Genomic DNA, 18,771 nt, shown 5'->3' on the forward strand with positions numbered 1-18,771 from the left:
TGCGAGACGCGAGATTTGAAACGCGGCGTCCCGGGGACGCGCATGCGCGCCGCGACGCGACGCCCGCGAGCACGTGCTATCTCGGAGCACGCGTTTGTTTTCGCCCCGGCTACTAACTGAGGGAATTATCGCGGAGGGTGGGCAAAAAGGAGACGCGTAAAAAAAAGGACGTGTGTTACGAAAATAGTGTTACGAAGGTGAAGGAATACGGTGTCTATTTTTTTTTTTTCAAATGGCAATTTGTATCACTCACGTGTTATTTTTTATTCCCTAATCATCAACTTTATCTTTGCAGCGCGATCTTCTCAGATTATACTTCTATATTTGTTTCATAGTCTCGTTAAAAAATAGAAAGATTGAAACTTCAATGTGACAATTGTTTTAACGACACACAGTGAGTCTTTGGTTAATAACTTATTATATATTTTTTAAATAATGACACAGATAATCGATTTATCAAACTCAAGTAACTATTTCTTATGTAACCATAATATGTAATTTCCTTTAAATATAGCTAAGTGAAAAATACAAAAGAGAAAACTATAAACTTTAAAAGTATGATGAATTCAATAAGAAATTGAAAGCATTTAAATATGCTCTTTTTTTCTCAATAATTCAGAATTTAATTAGATTATTAAAAGCAGTTTTTATATCTTATCTTAACACTCTGATTTATTTGTTGTTTTATCTGTAATTTCGATTTTTTTTTTAGAATGTTAAAAAATAATTATAAACGTTAATAATCTATTACAGATATTTTAAACAATGTTTTTATAAATTGCTACCATAAACCAACAAGCAATATTTTTTATCATTATTGTCTTCATCGACGTTTCCTAGAGATATTTTTAACTACTTATCGTAGAATGCATATATACGCAAGGCTCACGATCTTTATCCGCAAACCACAATTTGTCATCGTCAACGTTTCGGAGCACATTTAACAATCACTGTTGCTAGCTCGAGTCCAATTATATCTTTATTGTTACATTCGTATCTTCAGTCTTACAAAAACGCAAACAAACTACTGATTTTTTTCGATGTGACGAAGTTAACGTCCTCCCCGTTATCATCGTAAACAAAATCTAATATCATAAGCTTCGTGAATGAAAGTAAACGCGCAGAAATAATTGCAAGCGTATTTCTATAACGTAATATCTCTTCGTGTACGACGCGTTTAAGCGTCTCTTGACGATTCGCAACATTCGTGAAAGAAAAGCGCGAAATATTGCGCCAGAGAGGCGCGAAACGACTCATCCGCGATTACAGGATGGCTAATGAGAGAATTCTGAGAGGAAAGGCTGCCGGCGCGAAAGACTTTCAGGAAGACAACACGCTCTCGGATACATCAGCTGCACGAAAACCCGTCGATGTATCCGATGTCTGAGGGGGAGTACAGAACAGGTTTAAGAACGCTGCGGCTGACCGAACTTCAAATCCGGCCGAAGTCAGAAGCGGCGCTTCGGAATCAATTCAGGCTCGACCTTCTCGAATCACGTTCGGCGATCGAAAATTTCGACGAGCTCTGACGTCGACGCTACGGAGCAGGTGGATTTTGTCAATGGCAACAAACCAGGGACGATTCTGAATTGAACTGCTGTGAAATTTATGACTGCGTTCGATTTGGCGTTGACGACGGTTCAAGCGTCGTTCTATCCCTGTCGTTTATCAGATATTAAACAAGGACAAGTGATGCTTGTAAGCGCTATGACCGCCCGAGCGAATGCGGCCCATGTAACAAACGGATATTTAAAAGAATTAATTCTAGCGAATCGACGATTAAGATCTGAATCCGTTGTTACGTAAGATAAGATAAGAAAACTTATAGATAAGATACACACGCTATGTTCCTGCGTGAATTTTTTGCAGATAAATATAGAGATATACCGTTGTATTTCGATATATAACGATGGAAATGTGAACTCACCGAATTCGTACCGGTTTCAATACCCGGTTTCTGACACGCAGGTATAACGCGAATACGACTATCATGCGTGACGGCGTCCTGCATGCACCGCGTAACAGTTGCCGTGCATTGTGAAAATAATCGTGCGGGGCTATATAGAATGGACAGTCACCACGAAGAAAGTGTTTCACTATTGCAAATTACACTCGTCGTTGAGGCAGAAACGTCGCTAAGGCAAACGTTATCAGCGCACGTGAAAGCGAGATGCTGAATTACAGAGGGGGGTGAAGGGAGGAGAACTATAAAGAATACACGGTGCGAGAGGAAACGAAATGTAAAATTGAGCGTGACAATCGGCCGAGTCTGTTAGTCGGTCCCGGATTCAAAATTTAATTCGCTTCGCAAGGATATCTCTCGCTCTGTCTCCTCCAAAATCTACGATCGACACGCGTGCGCGGCGGTTGATTGCTACTGCGAAGTAGCGCGTTATTTTCGGACAGGACATCGTCAATCCTCGCAGAACACGTAGTCCCGTGTGACGGGGCTCACTCACTTTCCCATGGTATACCGATTACATCGGCAGAGAACAAACATCCTGCATGTGTACGGGGACAAATTAAATGTTCCGTCCTGTAAAGCGGGCCCTCATCTCACGAATCGTACGGAGAGGCGCGTTCGCTCGCGGCGGGACCCCAGGATTCGCGGGGGGATTCACCCTCCCCCTCCCACGTCTTTATTTCCCAAAACGTGCGAAGGGTAGCGGCGAGAGAGGACGACCTAGGTGAACTCGCGGGCAAACTCGCTTGGAAAACGCACGGCGCCGTGGCACGTGGCACGTCGTCGCATGTCCCCGGGCTGCTTCGCACGCTCGCACGGCACCTCAACGCGTGCAGCGGCGGCGGCGGCGGCGACGGCGGGAACGCGTGCAGCAGCGGCCGGCGTTCGGGCGCTCCGCGTCGCGACTGCCGGCGCGCGGCGCGACTAAAAAACCATACGATGACCTCATCCGCACCGGCGGTGCTCTCCTCCTGCCCATGTCACCGGCGCTACTAGCCGTCCTGCAAACGTCGCCGTCGGCGCCGACGCCGCCCGCCGTCCTCCGCAGATACCGCTTATCAAATGCGGCCGCGAGCGAGAAGCGCGCTTCCGTCAAGTTTCGAAAAATTATAAGAGAGGAATTAGAGAGATTCTCCCTGAGGGAGAACGCTGACAACGTTAGTCTTACCGACCGAATTGATCTACGTGTGCGTGTATTACCGATGCAGGTATAGACTCCACCTCTGCAAACGGCTGCATCGATAACGCACGCAAGCAACGTATAAATTTTCAAAGTTTTCTCTTATGCCTAAAACTTTTAGGATTATTTCTAAAAGCACGGTATTATTCTTTCATGTAATCCCGATGGAGTATTACATGCTTGTTTTATAAGTACAAAGATAAACTTTAACATTTTAATGTTGTAATAAGTCGGCCGCAGAAATCGATAATAAAACTGCAACTTTCTAATCTTTTCCTGTTCTTGTTTTTTGTATAAAATTATTGACTTCACTTTGCGTTAATTATCTACGTTTTAATTGAAAGTAAATTAAATATATTTTAATAGTAAAAATTGTTCATTTTTTTATGTAAAAGTTAATTTAAAGGAAGTATAATATCATATTATATTTCTAACAATATATTTTCAAAAGTTATATGTGCCAACATATGTTAACATATTGGAACTTGAAATATTATCAGAAAATATGAAAATATTAAAACATTTAACTCGTATTCAAAGAATGCTCTTATAAAAACGTTAGCGCGCGCTTTTTCATTAATTTTAATCTGTCATTCATTATTATTCATTAGATTTAAAACAATACAAACGATAGAATGACAAAAATGCGCTAATATTTTTATTAACATGCTCTAAATAGGGACAATTATATTGTAATTTCTACAGGTGAATATTTTATTACCATTACTGTAATATTTTATATGTGAATTATTATCAATAATTATCATGATCATAAATTTACTCTTTTCTTGCTTGCATTAACATATACCAATGATCACGAAATGAATTTAATAACGCGTCGTTATCACAATATAATTAAAAGCGTTTGTACTTTATTCGCGATGAAGAAATTTAGCATATGACGATTATCATCTTTCATCGTGGAAACTTTCTCGGCTTCGTTGTGTAGGCCATTGTAGGCGTCAGGGGACGCGCGCCATCTGGTTTGTATTCATTTAATATAGATAGGTAACGTTATTTTTCTATTACCGTCCGTAGCTACATTACGCAACTGCTGATATCGACCGAGAATATTTGCCGAGAAGACGCGATGTATGTACTAGACTTTCTCAAACCATATGTAATGAAATAGATTACTCTTTAGTTTTAATCCTTTCTCCAGTCTATTTATACATTAATTCTTCTTTAGCTTAACGTCTTCCGATAACAAAAATTTTGTTAGGATTAAAATAACATCAAAAATAAATAAACCTTTCAGATACAAGATCGATAAAAATTTATAAGATTTTGTTCTTTATTAATCCGAGATCTCCAGAATATTAAAAAAAAAACACTTGTGATTCAATCACAGAATCTTTGATTATCCTGCGAATTTGATTTTTAACGGCAAAATGAGATTCTTACAACGTGTAGAATCAGAAAATGATAACCTAGTAGCTTTCTCCATCGCGTTCTGATCAAACATTCGCATGATCACACAATTATGATCCTCATAATATTACGAAAGAGATGAACAACACGTACCTGGCGATAATCGAGCAGCTATTAGATTTGCGATGCGCTTCGGTGACAGACGGCTTCAGAGGTGCGAAGGAATCTCGTTTCAGGCACAGGTTAATTTTGTCTCCGGGCACAGAAATGGGCGGACGCCGAAATTGCAATATCCACCGGTGGTCGCAAGCGATGTTTAATGCGTTCACGATGAGGCTCGCAGCTCGTTAACTCGAATGATGCTCCCGGCACCGTTCAACGCACCCATGGTGACCCTTCGCGCGCGGAAATTCACCTTCGGATCTAACGATCGCGAGAGAGATGCGGAACCATTTGAATCCGTGTAGCCAAACGCGTGAGGGCGTGAGATGCGTTCCGCAACTGATCGTGTGCCGCGCAAAAATCGCGAAAAACCGCGGAAATTGAAATCTAGAAGAGTAGCGCGTGTCGCAATTATTTCTTTGACGCTTAAGTTTTTAGGTTTGTTTTTTATTCCTGCACTGCTGCATTAATGCAATAAGTAAGAATAAGACAAATATATTTTTCTCATTTTAACTTATTGCACTAGTACAGCAGTGCAGCTACCAAGAACAAACTTAAGGTCTGTTTTTTATTCCTGCACTGCTGCACTGTGGTGTAATAAGTTAGAATAAGACAAATATATTTTTTCTCATTCTAACTTATTGCACTAGTGCAGCAGTGCAGGAATAAAAAATAAACCTTTCATATCTCTGTTTTTCAAGGGAACTTGACTACTTCAATATTTTATTTTTTAAATACTTGCAATTACTATATACATTAATTCTAATGAAAAACACATAAGATATATGTATATTATCTAAAGATTCTGGAGCAATTTATCCGTTCATATTATTGTGTAAAAGTTTTTATTTATTATATATATTTTTAATTTTATATCTTGATTAGGATTTGAAAATTCCTGAGAATTAGTTTAAAAATCGAGGCAATTCGAGTTCACAATATATTAAATAAATATAAATTTTAAAATTTATTAACTTTCTTCTGTATCTACACCATAAATGAGATAGATAAGTTGGCTCGCCACTTCTGTCAATTTTAAAAAGTTTATTTGTGAAAAAAATTGTGAAAGAAAAAATATATTCTTATTAGAAAAAAACATTGATCCGTACATATAATTCAGAACGCGCTAATAAAAATGCTAGCGTGTTGTTATCCAATAGAAGAATCTGCATTATCAAAAACAGATTTTTCTATTGGATAACAAGGCGCTACCATTTTTGTTAGCGCGTTCTGAATACGGGCCATTATTTATAATCTTCGAGATTTAAACATACCGCTGACCGTTACGTAGCACACGCATTGAGGTTAGAGTTCCGTAGGTCCATGGAGGCTTCCTGACGCCTCCGCCTGGGAACCCAGTTTGAATCAAGAAGAATTGATAACAACACTCAACCCAATAGACGCTTTGATAACGTGGTATTTTGTCTCGGAAGAGACAGTAATCCACAGTCATCCATTGAGTATAAGAGGAAGAAGAAGAAGGTTAGAGTTTATTCCTTTTGCAGCTGCACTGTGTTATGCACTATACATTAAAAATGAAACAGATGTAATTGTAAGGTGTTAGAGAAAAAGAACAAAAAGTATAAAGTACGAAAAATTAAATCGCAAAAAACAAGTCTTTGATTGGTAACCGAGATAGGGCTAAACACATAAGCGGACGGCTTACGGTCACGGTATAACACGTGCTGCAATGTGCATAAAGAACATAATTTCCGTGTGAACTCCACGTATTAATTATGTAAATGTTTAATTGCAAAGTGTCTCGTTTTTCTAAATCTTTCGTCGAACGGATAGCTGAAGCGCTGCGATAATCGCTTTGGTAGTATTCGAGGTTAATTGTTGACTGACGAAAGGACTGACCAAACTGACCGACCGACTGACGTTGCTAAATGTAACAAAACTAATCTGAACTAATAACGACAACCCAATAACGACAAATAAATCTAGGATACGTCAAAGAAGAGAAAGAAAGAAGAGAGAAAGTCAGTGATCATTCCAAAATAGGAATATTTCAGTGTGAGCATGGCTTCTAACAATTCGAACTCTTTGAATTCGAACGATGCTCTTCACATGAACGTTCGAGTGAAGGTGGAACCTGGCACGTCGGTGTCACCAATCCCATCGACGTCGTCGTCTTTGCCATCGATGCCGTTTTCGGAGAGAGTGAGCATAAAAACAGAGCCAGGCTTACCCATCACCACCACCACGCAGAGGCTGGTCTCCTACCGGTTACCACGAGATCTGACACTAGGTGGAAATATGGTGAAACCTAAGCTGGAAAAACCAAAGAAAGTTTACATGCCAAATCTTAACGTGCAAAGGAACAAAAAGAAGGAGTAAGCTACTTTATTAACTTGTACAGTTATTGATTTGACGATATTAATTTGATATATAGTGCCGAGACATTAAAGATAAATCGATTTCAGTGATCCAACAATCTCGGTCAAAGCTGAGCCGACAAGACTGAGACAAAATGATCGTGGAAAGGAACGAGCAAGAGGAGACAGGGGACGTGGAAAACGAGACGAAGGAAATATAATAGAGGTTATATACTAATATTCCAATCTTTCAGCATGTCTATCAAATATCACAATATATAATTTAAATTTTACTTGAAATATACCTTAATGTCATATAAATATCAAATTTAATTTGCAGTCTGTTGGTGTATGGTCAGAAGGAGTATACACATCACCTACTGTTAGAAAAAAGTACGAGAAAGCTTCCAGTAGCACAGCAAGATATTCGACTAAACCAAAATTAAAGAAGAGTGCTAGGCTAGAAGAAAAAAAATTAAATAATTTAACATCAGATGATCTTAGTGATGACTGTCTAGATGATGAAAGAATGTGTCCCCTCACGTTGCCACGAGTTAAAAAGGAGGTGAATAATATGATCGATAACGATAAGATCGATAAGAAACTGATCATGGAAAGTAGTAAGTGTAAAATCTTTCTAAATCTTTTTAGTATCTAATCTTATCGAATTTACACATTTTTTTCATAAATATAGTAGTTGAAAAGGAAAGAAAGCAACACATACAGGAAGAATTCAGCATTTCTCAAATAATCGAAAATAAGGCTATTAATTCTTATACATTAATACAGGTAAGAACATCATACAATTCACCATATATAGTTATTATTAACGATTTAATTTAACAATTGATCTTTTCTAGTTTCCAAGTTCTTTCCCAGCTCTGAGATCTAGTAGGGAGGAAGTAGGATCAAAACAATCAAATAATTCTAACACTCATGAGGGTGACAATAAAGCAAAGCCTGAGCGTTGCACTTTGAATAATTTGAAAAGTGGTCTCTTAGGAAAACTAGAGATTTTAAAGTCTGGTAAAGCGAGATTACGTCTTGGCGAAATAAATTTTTTTGTCGATATTGGCGTGCAGCAACGTTTCCAACAAGTAAAGTTATATTTTTATAATTTGTAATTCAAGAAGTACAAATTTTCTATCGCATTAATTATTTTTCAGGATCTTTTAGCTGTAAAAATAGATGCTACATCACAAACCGGTGATCTTATTAATCTTGGTCCTGTGAATAATAAGTTAGTTTGTTCAGCAGACTTTGAATCAATATTAAAAGATTTGTAAGATTCTGTAAATGTATATTATCTTTAATAAAGTGTTTGTATAAAGGGATACTGAGTTATAGGAGATGTGTAAATAATATATAATGCAGATTATAATTCTCAATACTTCTATATTTTTTTTTATTAATCTAGCGAATTATGTAAATTATTATATAAATTACATTACGTCTGCAAATTCGGTATGGCGATTCTGATGTCTAGGAGAAATTAGGAGTCACTGTAAAACAGAAACAGATTATATCATTCGGGAACACATAATTTTTGCAAGTGGGTTTTCGATTGTTCTTCTGACTTGTACACACAAGTTGCTGTAACATTGTCATTCAAATGTACTATTTATTATTCTCTAAACACTGCAATAAAAACTAAGCTTTATACAAATTAACTCAAACGAATCGCTGTGTATATGAGTTCTAATTTCACTTAAACTTAATGATTAAAGTCTGAAAAAATGTATAATTTTTCCGTCGAATTCAAAACATATAAAACTTTTATATCAGCGCATATGAATTCGTATCAATATGAATAAGTACACTCTGTACACTGTTTTGCATTGACACAAGAAAATGAGTCATCATGTAATTCTGGCAACATAATGAAGGGGACATTAATCTTATTTTCTTCGATACATTTCGGCGAAAACTAATTCATAGCACGAATGCCATTTGATCATCTTGTTCCGAAGGGATTGAGTGATAAAAAGTAGTTTAATAGTTCAATTATTGATAAGAAATGAAAGTTATTCATATTTATATCAATACAATTAGAATGCTTTACGAGATATACGTATGATATATTCTCAGGGAGATCACACGTTAGTCTCAATCACTTCGTTCAATACTATGCCCCTTTTTCATAGACTTTAATGCCTTCTCCCGAAGTTTTTTTTCCAGTTCTTCGGTATTACCTTCACTTACATCAGATTCATCTGAATCCGCAATCTTCTTTTTCTTGTGTTTTCTGTGCTTCTTATGTTTCTTGTGTTTCTTGTGCTTCTTCTCCTTCTTCTTTTTCTTTTCTTCGACTTCACTTTCCTGAAAATACCAAAACTCTGTTAATGAATGTTTAAAAAAAATTAACTTGTCGTTTGCAACAAAGTCATTACCTCCGATTCACTGGTGCTAGTTTTCGCTTTTTTCTTACGCTTCTTCTTCACCTTTTCGTCATCCGAACTATCGTCAATTTTCTTTTTCTTCTTCGAGTCTTTATCTCCAGGATCGTCATCCTCCGAACTAGAATCTCGTTTAGATTTCTTTGATTTTGATTTAGATTCCTCTTCACTTGTCGAATCTTTTCTGGATTTTCGAGATCTGGATTTTTCATCATCTGATGAAGTATCTCTTCTCTTTTTTATTTTCTTAGGTTCTTCGTCAGAACTAGAGTCTTTCTTTGATTTCCGAGATCTTGATCTATCATCTTCGTTTCTACTTCTTTTAGTTTTCTGCTCTTCTTCACCCGAGGAAGAGTCTCTCCGTGATCGTTTTGATTTTTTTAATTCTTCTTCTATTTCCTTTCTTGAACGCTTTCGTGAATCATTTTCAGTAACTTCACGTTTTTTACTATCCTTTCTATCTTTACTATCTTTACGATCATCTATTGAATCTGTAACAAGATAATAAAAATTATATACAGATAGTATTGTATCAAATGTCAATTATTTATGATTATTTATGAAGAATTTACCGATTCGGCTAGTATCTCTAGCTTTTTTATTTTTATCTGAATGCTTCCTATCATCCTCAGAATCTGAGCTTGATTCAGCTTTGCTCTTATCAGATTTATCTTCATCTGTCGAGGCTTTCTTAGATTTTTTCGATTTTTCTATCTTCCTCACTTTTCTTTTGGCTATAAAATAAATATTTTAAAATCATTAACATTTATTGTATGTTATTAGCTAATTAAAATGTATCTTTTACCTTCAGCATCACTATCTTCACTATCTGTAGAACCATCACGCTTTTCTCTCTTCGCTTTTTTAGCCATTTCCACAGGTTTCTTTGATGGGGGTTCCAACGGTTTTTGAGTAGATTTTTTTTCTTCTGCTATTATTTTCGTCGCTTTCAATGACTTGTCATCCTTCTTTAGAGGAAAAGCGTCTCCAGCGGTAAAATTCATTTCTGCAACCTTTGTTGGTGACTCATCCTTAATATCTTCTCTGAAATTAAAATATACATAGTCATAAAGTAATAATAATAAGAGTACTATTCATTACACCAAAACTTCTTGCAACGTACTTAATCGTTTGTTTAATTTTAACTGGCGCTGCTACGATATCCTCGGTCTTCTTAAATGGTGACGGGGTACGTGACAAACTCTTCGAAAACTTGAAAAAGAAAAACTTTTAAAAGGATTCATAATAATATCTTATATCTAACATTATCAATATGACAAAGTATTTATATTGTAGATAGAATTAAAAACAGATATATTAAAAAATTGAATTTCTCTATTAATCCACAAACGATCTAAATGAACATATTGAACTTACTCTATGTCTGGTAGTAGGAAGCGAACCAACTTGAAGTTTCTTGGGAGAAACACTAGACTCGGGCTTTTTCGCAGCGACAGGTTCTATCTTTTTGATTTCTTTTTCCGGTCGCTTAGTAGGCTCTTCCTTCACTGTTTTCTCTTTTTCTTTCTTCTTGGCATCATCCACATGTTCGCGTTCTCTTTCTCGCTTTTCCTCGCTGCGCGGCGTTTTGCGCTCGATCGATTTCCTGCAGACACAAAGTGTAAACACGTTTCCTGTACAATATTATTCAATAAATTCACAGATACATCACGACCAAGTATTCATCGATTTATTATCCACTGATCGCAGCCTGCATAAAAATATCGTGTTCAGAACGAAAATTTCACTTACCTAAGTGATTCGTCCTCATTGCTAGAAGAACTACTCTCGCTACTTTCCGAGCTACTCGATTTAGACCGACCATTTCGTAATTCTTTTCGCGATCCTGTATCGGGTGGTCTTTTAGTTTTTTCATCCACTTTCTTGTCCTTTGCCTTATCCTTGGTACCCTTTGAACGATCGGGAGACCGCTTCCCGTCTTTCGAACGATCCACCGATGATCTTTGATCCTTTGATCTCGATCTACGATCTTTAGATCTAGATCGACGATCCTTATCCCGTCGTTCTCTGGAGCGATCTCGTCTACTTGATCTGTCGCGTGAGGAAGATCTATCGTACCTGCTCGATCGATCCCGTCCGTCCGGTGAACGACGGCTCCCACGTCGATCGGGCGAACGGCGTCTGTCATGTCTCTCCGACGACCGTCTTCGACGATCCAGCGATCTCCTGCGACGTCTATCTTCGGGACTCGGTGACCTACGACGATATCTTGCTGGGCTTCTGCGCGGGGGACTGTGCATAGAATAATTTCTTATAAATGCAATGCAAAAACAAAATGCAAAGTCAAAATTATTTGTATAGAAAAGAACACCAACCTGCGCCTATTAGGCGGTCTGCGCACCGAAGGTGGTCGCATGCTGCGACTGCCGCTGTATCGGTCCATTCTCTCTCTTTCCCTATCTCTTTCGCGTTCTCGGTCACGTCTCCTATCACGTTCTCGATCCAAGGATCTCCTGGAAAACAAAAAGTATCGACAATTATATAAATTGTCGATCCCCTCCTTAAATTTTTGTGGCAAAAAGATTAGATGCATTGCAAACAATATTACTATGGTAAAATTTTTTTTACGTTTGATTAGGTTCAATATACAACCATTTTTTAATAATAAAGGGTAAGTTTTGTGTGTGTGTGTGTGTGTGTGTGTGTAATATAATACACATAAAATAAAATGTAAATATTTGAAATTACTTAAAGAGAGAGATTAATATCCATTCTACTATGGATTAGCTTTTATTTCAATTTAATTTTCTATTTTTTTCTAGTTTTAAAAACAAGAAAAACTAAAGAAAATAAGTTAAATCAAGATCAAAGTTCATCCACATTAGTAAAAATCAATATATATTATCAAAAATTTATAAATCTCACCTTCGATTTCTATCTCGTGATCTATCGCGTGATCTGTCTCGCGATCTATCTCGCGATCGGTCTCGTGATCTATCTCGTGATCTGTTTCGATCTCTATCCTTAGATCGACCTCTGTCCTTACGTGGCGAAGAACTCCTTCGCTTAGGAGCTGATTTTCTCTCCCGACTAGAGTCGCTATCGCTACCGCTATCATCCTTGTTGGTTTTCCTATAGGATCTCTTGGCTTGCACTCCGTCCTTCTTCTTTCGTATCTCGAAGTCGTTCTTATCTTTTGCGTCCTTTTCCTCCTCGGAATCGGTGCTGCTGCTTGTACTACCGTCGCGTTTTCTATTAGAATCTGCATTGTCCTTCTGTTTCACAGGTGACTTTGAGCGAGATTTAGAGGTCCTCGAATCACTTGAGTCAGATCTCGATTTTCTTGACTTGCTCCTGTCTTCGCTCTTAGATCGAGACTTCTTAGATCGTGAGCGTGATCGCGATCTTGATTTGGATTTACTTCGCTTGGACTTGATACGATCCTGCGAGCGCGACTTCGATCTCCGGGATTTAGATCGAGATCTCCTAGATCTTGACTTGGAACGAGACCGTCTCGACTTCGAAGCGGGAGATCGTGAACGACGAGTTTTTGAATCTCGGCTAGGTGACTTGCTTCTGGATTTCTTCGAACGGCTCGTCGGCGATTTAGACGTAGATCGTGATTTTCTTGCTGATTTGTCCAGTGATTCCGGCGATGGTGTGCGATTATTCTTCTTCTTTCCATCAGCAATACTCATCAATTTAGCTTGCAATCTTGATATTGCTACTGCAGCTTCCCTGCAAATACATAAAATTTAAATTATATTTACACCATAAAATGTATATTTCAGTGTATAAATACGATTTAAATTTACTTACGGTTTGGTTTTAACTGGCATCAAGGGTATAGCATTTTCCGGTTGCGGCGAATCTTCCCGTTCAATCTTAACTTCGGGCATATCTTTCCCGTTATCCTTCGAATTTTTACTTGGTGATCTCGAAACAGATCTTCTCTTACGACTCGATCGATCACGATCTCTATGTCGATCTCGTGATCTGCTCCTTTTGCTCCTACATAGAATAATGCGAGATAAGTAATGTAACATATAACCATACTTTTTGAAAGCTACATTTTTTTGATGATAATACCTATCTCTATCACGATCTCTGCTTCGATCTCTTCTACGCTCCTTCGATGAGCCCCTATCTTTCTCCTCTTTTTTCACTTTACTATCGGCCTCATCCTTTTCTTTCTCACGCTCCTTCTCTTTCTCTTTCTCCGCCAGCGATGCTTGAAGCTTCTCTTGTTCTTCCTAATTTGATATATTATAACATAATATAAATTAATATTGCTTATAAAATTTTTCTTCCTTAAAACTAAACATAACTAAGTTAAAATTGATTTTTTAGAGATATTTAGGTTATATTCGATTGATTCTGAATGTCAAAATATAGTGATTCAATTGTTTATTTATTTCTAAGAATATGGCTGCGGTCCACTTGATGCTACAAATGCTTCGAAGCGTTTGATTGACCAATCGAAACAAAGATTTTTACAAATTGACCAATCAAAGAATGCTTCGAAACGTTTGTAGCGTCAAGTGGACCGTAGCCTATGGCTACGTTTTCTTTGGCACTTACAGCGCTTGTAAGAATCATTTCTTTGTTTAATATTTGATGAACGACAAGGATGAAATAATGCTCACAGCGCTGTAAACGCCAAAGGAAACGCAGTCTATATAATATATAGTCTGTCTGTATGTATCAGATTACTCATTGAAAATTACGGCTTGGGAATTCGAGATTAAAATTCAACAAATCAGAAGGAAACAAATTAAAATTAAACTTGATGGGTCAAATTCTAATCTATAATTCGCAATTTTCTATATCCAATGCATACTCTAATGCGGGTTCAAACAATATATATAATTTATAGCCACTTTATTTGCATAAAACTGCATATATTCATATACAAATGCTAAATATAATTATCGGATACTAAATTACAATTATTATTTAAAAACAATAATATTGCAATAAAATGTATCACTTAAATTTTCTCCATTTTTAAATATGTCGAATATTCGATGAATAAAAATGATCATAACATAAGAGTATGTCATAAAAATGACATGCAATGCTATTATCAGATAGCCATATTTAGCAATAATCAAGCTGTGCGTGTTTACGAGCGTCCTTGATATATAGAAGTAAAAAACTTATAATTACCAAACGTTTTTTAATTTGATCTTTTTTTTGTTGCAAGAAAGCCTCGGGAATGCCCGTAACACTTTCTTGAGCAGAGACCAGGAGGTCCCATAATTCACCCATGAAAGAACGGGCATTCCTACCATTCAGGAAGCCTGTCAGGTTGATCTGCATTTTTCGGGGGTCGGGAAACTGTAAAATATACAACGTACAAATTTAATTCTCCGTACATAAAAGATTAACAAAGTGCTTTTTGTGCAACTAGATTTTAACGACAAAATTAACGTGTTTTGATTTAAAAATTTTGATAGATATAATCTATATCCCTATTTTTTTACGAACTGCTTTTCCCCCTCGAAAAAGCAGATATTTATTGTTCTATATATCTAAACGTGCCTTACCACCAATGCTGCCGACCGTGCTCTTTCATACCTGTATTAAATAAGTTACATGCTAAAGAAGAAAAAAGAATTATGTTAAATAGCAGAAAATAGACCGATACCTCGTCACCCTTCATCGATTTTAATATTTATACACCGCTAAGGTACATTTATACACCGTGCGTACACTGAAACGAGAGAGAAGCATGTATATATTAAAATATCTGGCGAAAATGTCCGCCTGAAAATCGAAGAGATAATGTGGTATAAAAGGATCAACCTTTTCACCAACCTGTGACAGTGGTAAAGAGTCAAACCATGTGTAGAGATACCTCCGGGCGTCGTTTTCGCCTCAATCATGCCGTGACCAACGCGTGACCGACACCGTTCGTCCGGTAGAATACCGAAGTCCTTTGCAAACTGAGTTTTGGCGATACGTGACAGGTTGGCCTTGTTCTTGGAGTTTGACACTGGTGGCATTCCAACGGAGAAATCGTAGCTTGTGTAGCAGATGAAAGTTCCGTAGATCCCAAATTGACATGTGGACGCCACCTCGGGACGATCAGGAGAAAACGACGCCATGGTGAAGTTGAGGCTCCTTCTTAGGTGAACGAAAGCAGCGAAGCTTTCGAAGTCCCGCGGCTCGGCGACGATAAAGGCTACCTCGGTTGAGGCAGCTACGAACAGAAGTGACGCAGCATTGGCAGGCTCACGTGTAGCTCCAAAAAGGAACGCAAGAAGCGGGGGCGTGATGAAGGTATCGCCTCGGAATGGCGGCAATCTCTCGCGATGTTGACATTGCGATGTCGATGACGTGCAGTAGCCACGGCGGCAATGGCAACGGCAATGGCGACGGCGATGAAGACGATGACGACGGCGGTGACAGCGACAGCAGCAGCAGCAACAGCGGCGGCGGCGACGACGATGATGATGATGACGAAATTGCTGAAGCTGAAGATTTGTCGGCAGTTCTAAGGTGATGTTGAGATACCAACTGCCACAGCTGACACTAGGGGTTGACGGCTGATAGAAAGGCGGCCAATCGGATGTAGAGAGGAGCACATCCGAATGCCATTTGGACAAAAGGGTTGGGCCCCGCCAACGGTCTCTACTTATACTAACGGGGAATTCAAACACATATGATAAAGGCTGACTTTGCACAGTTCAATGTGGCAGGATCAGCTACAATTTTTTTAACCTTCTTTCTTTTTTTTTGTCGAAAGTGGATATGCTTGGAAAGGGATAACATAGGCCAATTAAAAATGAGGAACGATGAAACTTGTATACTGAATAAATAACGATGAAATTTATAAATTAAAAAAAAAGTAAAAAAACAATGTGGCAAGTATGCCAAGACTGAGAAAGTAACTGCCTCATTGCTTTGTTATCCAAACTCGGCACGTCGTGCGGAGTTTCGATAGAATACGCTTGCGATTTGTACGAAAACATCGTGCTGAAATAATGTATATTTATCAAGTTCCTATAATGATGAGGGGAAAAAGCCAAGTGAATGCATTACTACATTATTGCTTTTTTTCATAAATTGCGGTACTAAAAATGTGTATCTTTCAAATGTAAAACCATTTAATGTCACTCAAATTAAGTGCAACATGTCTCTTACCTTCTCTTCGAGTTGATTATACACAAACTCTACCACCACGTCGTCTTCCATTCCCAGAATCTGTGTAATTTTCGTTGTAATCCATGGCTTAATCACATCAAGTTTCACTTTGCTCATATCCACCTATGACAAATATGATTAAAGATTTGCATTGTCTCATTCTTAATTTGATCTCAGTCTTAAACAATAAATTAATATTTATACAGAGTATCTAATTTATATCAGCAATTATTAGAATGATTCTCTGATAAACATATTTAATATAAATTTGATAAATATTATAAGTGTAGGGATATTTTCAGCATCATAAAAAAGAATAGCAAATGTAAATTTGATAAATAAAAATATCAATATATATATATATATATATATATATATATATATATAGAGAGAGAGAGAGAGAGAGAGAGAGAGAGAGAGAGAGAGAGAGAGAGGGAGAAATAATAGAAATAGATATCCAATTAATCAAAAGCAAGCTTTACTTTTGTAAAGCTGAATTTAATTTTTATGTACTAAAGTCTATAATTTTTCTCAACTTACTTTTATCAATAAATGTATGTACATATATTTTTATCATCTATGTAACTTATGTCATGTTTAAAGATACATTTATTGATAAAAATGAATTGACAATATAAGTTTAACTATTAAAGATTAAAAAATTATGATATTTTGCAATTATTAACATCAATAGCAATCAACACAGCATTTTATATTGCATGTTTATAAAGTAAATCTAAAAATACATTATCTCTAAACAACTAAAAATTGTTTATTACTTTCTGTGTCAATGAATCTCCAAATTTCATTTGCTTTAGAAGCTTCTTCTCCTTGTCGCTGAACCTGGTGTCCTGCGAAGCAGTCGTTCCCTGAAACAAAGACCAGCAAAAGATAAAATCCCATATAAAAAATGTTCTAGAGTAAGACTTTCCACATATGCAAACTTATTTTTTTTAATAGGCAAACATTTATGATTTAACTTTAACATAAAAAGGAAATATAAAAAGGAAAAAAAGGTAAGTAACTATTTTATTTATACCATTTACCACTTACCTATCTTTTAATTTTATTATATATGTATATGTGTGTCAATATAATTTTATAATTTTTTTTAAATATATAAAAGTATGAATATGCTTTCCAATTTTTGTTAAAGACAGCTTTAATGTCAATGTAAATCGATGATTAAATGTTCATATGTAAAGAGTTTAATAGCTGTATAAGTTTCAAAGTATGATTTTGATTCCTACTATGACTAAAAATGTTCAGTAAAAATTCAAGACCCATCAAAAATCAATTTGTGATTCATTAGCTGAAATCCATAAATTAGAGATTAAAGTAGCTCCTAGACATTTAATATTATTGCATAATATTTAAATATTACACATAATGTAATTAATATAATACTAATTATCTGAAGGCTATAGGTACATTTTTTAATTTATTGATTAATCATTTGTGTTATATGTAAATGCATCTTTTCATAGAAACTAGGTTGCATTTGCACACTATGCAATTGATCAATGAATTAAACTCACTTTACATTGAATTAAATAGTCTAAAAAGATATTGTACAATATTATTGATTGTTAAGAGGTCAGTTAAAAATTACTTCATTAATTCTAAATATTTCACATTCTAAGTGGTATAAAAAAATTTCTCTCTTCGGCAAAAATAAATGTAAAGGATAGAAATTCGTCTCGAAGTAGAGTCTTTGAAATTAAACAAAAGTATATCACATTTTAATACAGATTGCGTTAACTCGAAATCTACTCCGGACACGAGCGGTCGTTCTCAAACGCTAAAGAGAAAACTGCGAAATGTGTTTTCGACACACTTCCGCTGAGAACGGGATCGAAAATTATGTTGTGGAAGTAACGCGCCGGGTGACGCGAGATCCCTTACTGTGTACATCATCTTGGCAACGTGCAGCAGGAATTCCGAGCTCGGCGAGACAAGATGCGTTCAGTCGGCAAAACGCCAATCGACAGCTAGTCCTCTGTGACGAGAAATGAACAGGTTAAATCACATGTATACTGAGCGCCGACAAACGACGGCGTTTGAACGCGAAAAGCGTAACTCTCCGCGAAAATTACCTCACTAAAAATCATACGCGAACGCGAACTCGGCTCGACTTATTAATATGGCGGTCGTGCCGTTGTATGTAGTGCGTACATAGCACGCAACAGGAGCGGCGTGCGCAGCGACCATTAATATACGATTATCTAGATACGATCCAAAAATGCAGAAATGAACCTATTTAAACCGGAA

The 18,771-nt window shown here is 36.9% G+C and overlaps 2 protein-coding genes across 9 annotated transcripts; one reads left to right on the forward strand and one right to left on the reverse strand.

Moving 5' to 3' along the window:
- The first annotated feature begins 5,792 nt into the window (after positions 1 to 5,792).
- Positions 5,793 to 8,328, forward strand: LOC105829501 (DNA-directed RNA polymerase III subunit RPC4). 2 transcript variants are annotated; one of them, XM_012668402.3, is made up of 7 exons: positions 5,794 to 6,158; positions 6,624 to 7,012; positions 7,103 to 7,220; positions 7,335 to 7,614; positions 7,689 to 7,783; positions 7,855 to 8,091; positions 8,161 to 8,328. In XM_012668402.3, exons 2-7 carry the CDS (start codon positions 6,699 to 6,701, stop codon positions 8,278 to 8,280), a joined length of 1,164 nt encoding a protein of 387 aa, XP_012523856.1. In that variant the 5' UTR covers positions 5,794 to 6,158; positions 6,624 to 6,698; the 3' UTR covers positions 8,281 to 8,328. The 2 variants fall into 2 exon arrangements, with proteins under 2 accessions (XP_036143182.1, XP_012523856.1); XM_036287289.1 differs by having other exon boundaries at positions 5,793 to 7,012.
- Positions 8,329 to 8,369: 41 nt separating this feature from the next.
- LOC105829499 (serine/arginine repetitive matrix protein 1) lies at positions 8,370 to 18,499 on the reverse strand. Of its 7 annotated transcripts, none has more exons than XM_028192442.2 (16): positions 18,406 to 18,499; positions 17,280 to 17,369; positions 16,501 to 16,623; positions 14,521 to 14,691; positions 13,441 to 13,604; positions 13,171 to 13,362; positions 12,277 to 13,089; positions 11,727 to 11,864; positions 11,143 to 11,643; positions 10,768 to 10,996; positions 10,514 to 10,617; positions 10,196 to 10,434; positions 9,963 to 10,124; positions 9,385 to 9,881; positions 9,197 to 9,313; positions 8,370 to 8,496 (listed from the first exon to the last, which is right to left on the reverse strand). In XM_028192442.2, the coding sequence occupies exons 1-16, from the start codon at positions 18,415 to 18,417 to the stop codon at positions 8,494 to 8,496; spliced, it is 3,555 nt and encodes a 1,184-aa protein (XP_028048243.1). In that variant the 5' UTR covers positions 18,418 to 18,499; the 3' UTR covers positions 8,370 to 8,493. The 7 variants fall into 7 exon arrangements, with proteins under 7 accessions (XP_028048243.1, XP_036143180.1, XP_028048247.1 ...); XM_036287287.1 differs by having other exon boundaries at positions 9,187 to 9,313; XM_028192446.2 differs by having other exon boundaries at positions 8,376 to 9,313; positions 11,470 to 11,643.
- Positions 18,500 to 18,771: the final 272 nt, after the last annotated feature.

The sequence above is a fragment of the Monomorium pharaonis genome, chromosome 5 (genome assembly GCF_013373865.1).
Source record: "Monomorium pharaonis isolate MP-MQ-018 chromosome 5, ASM1337386v2, whole genome shotgun sequence".
Lineage (NCBI taxonomy): Eukaryota > Metazoa > Arthropoda > Insecta > Hymenoptera > Formicidae > Monomorium > Monomorium pharaonis.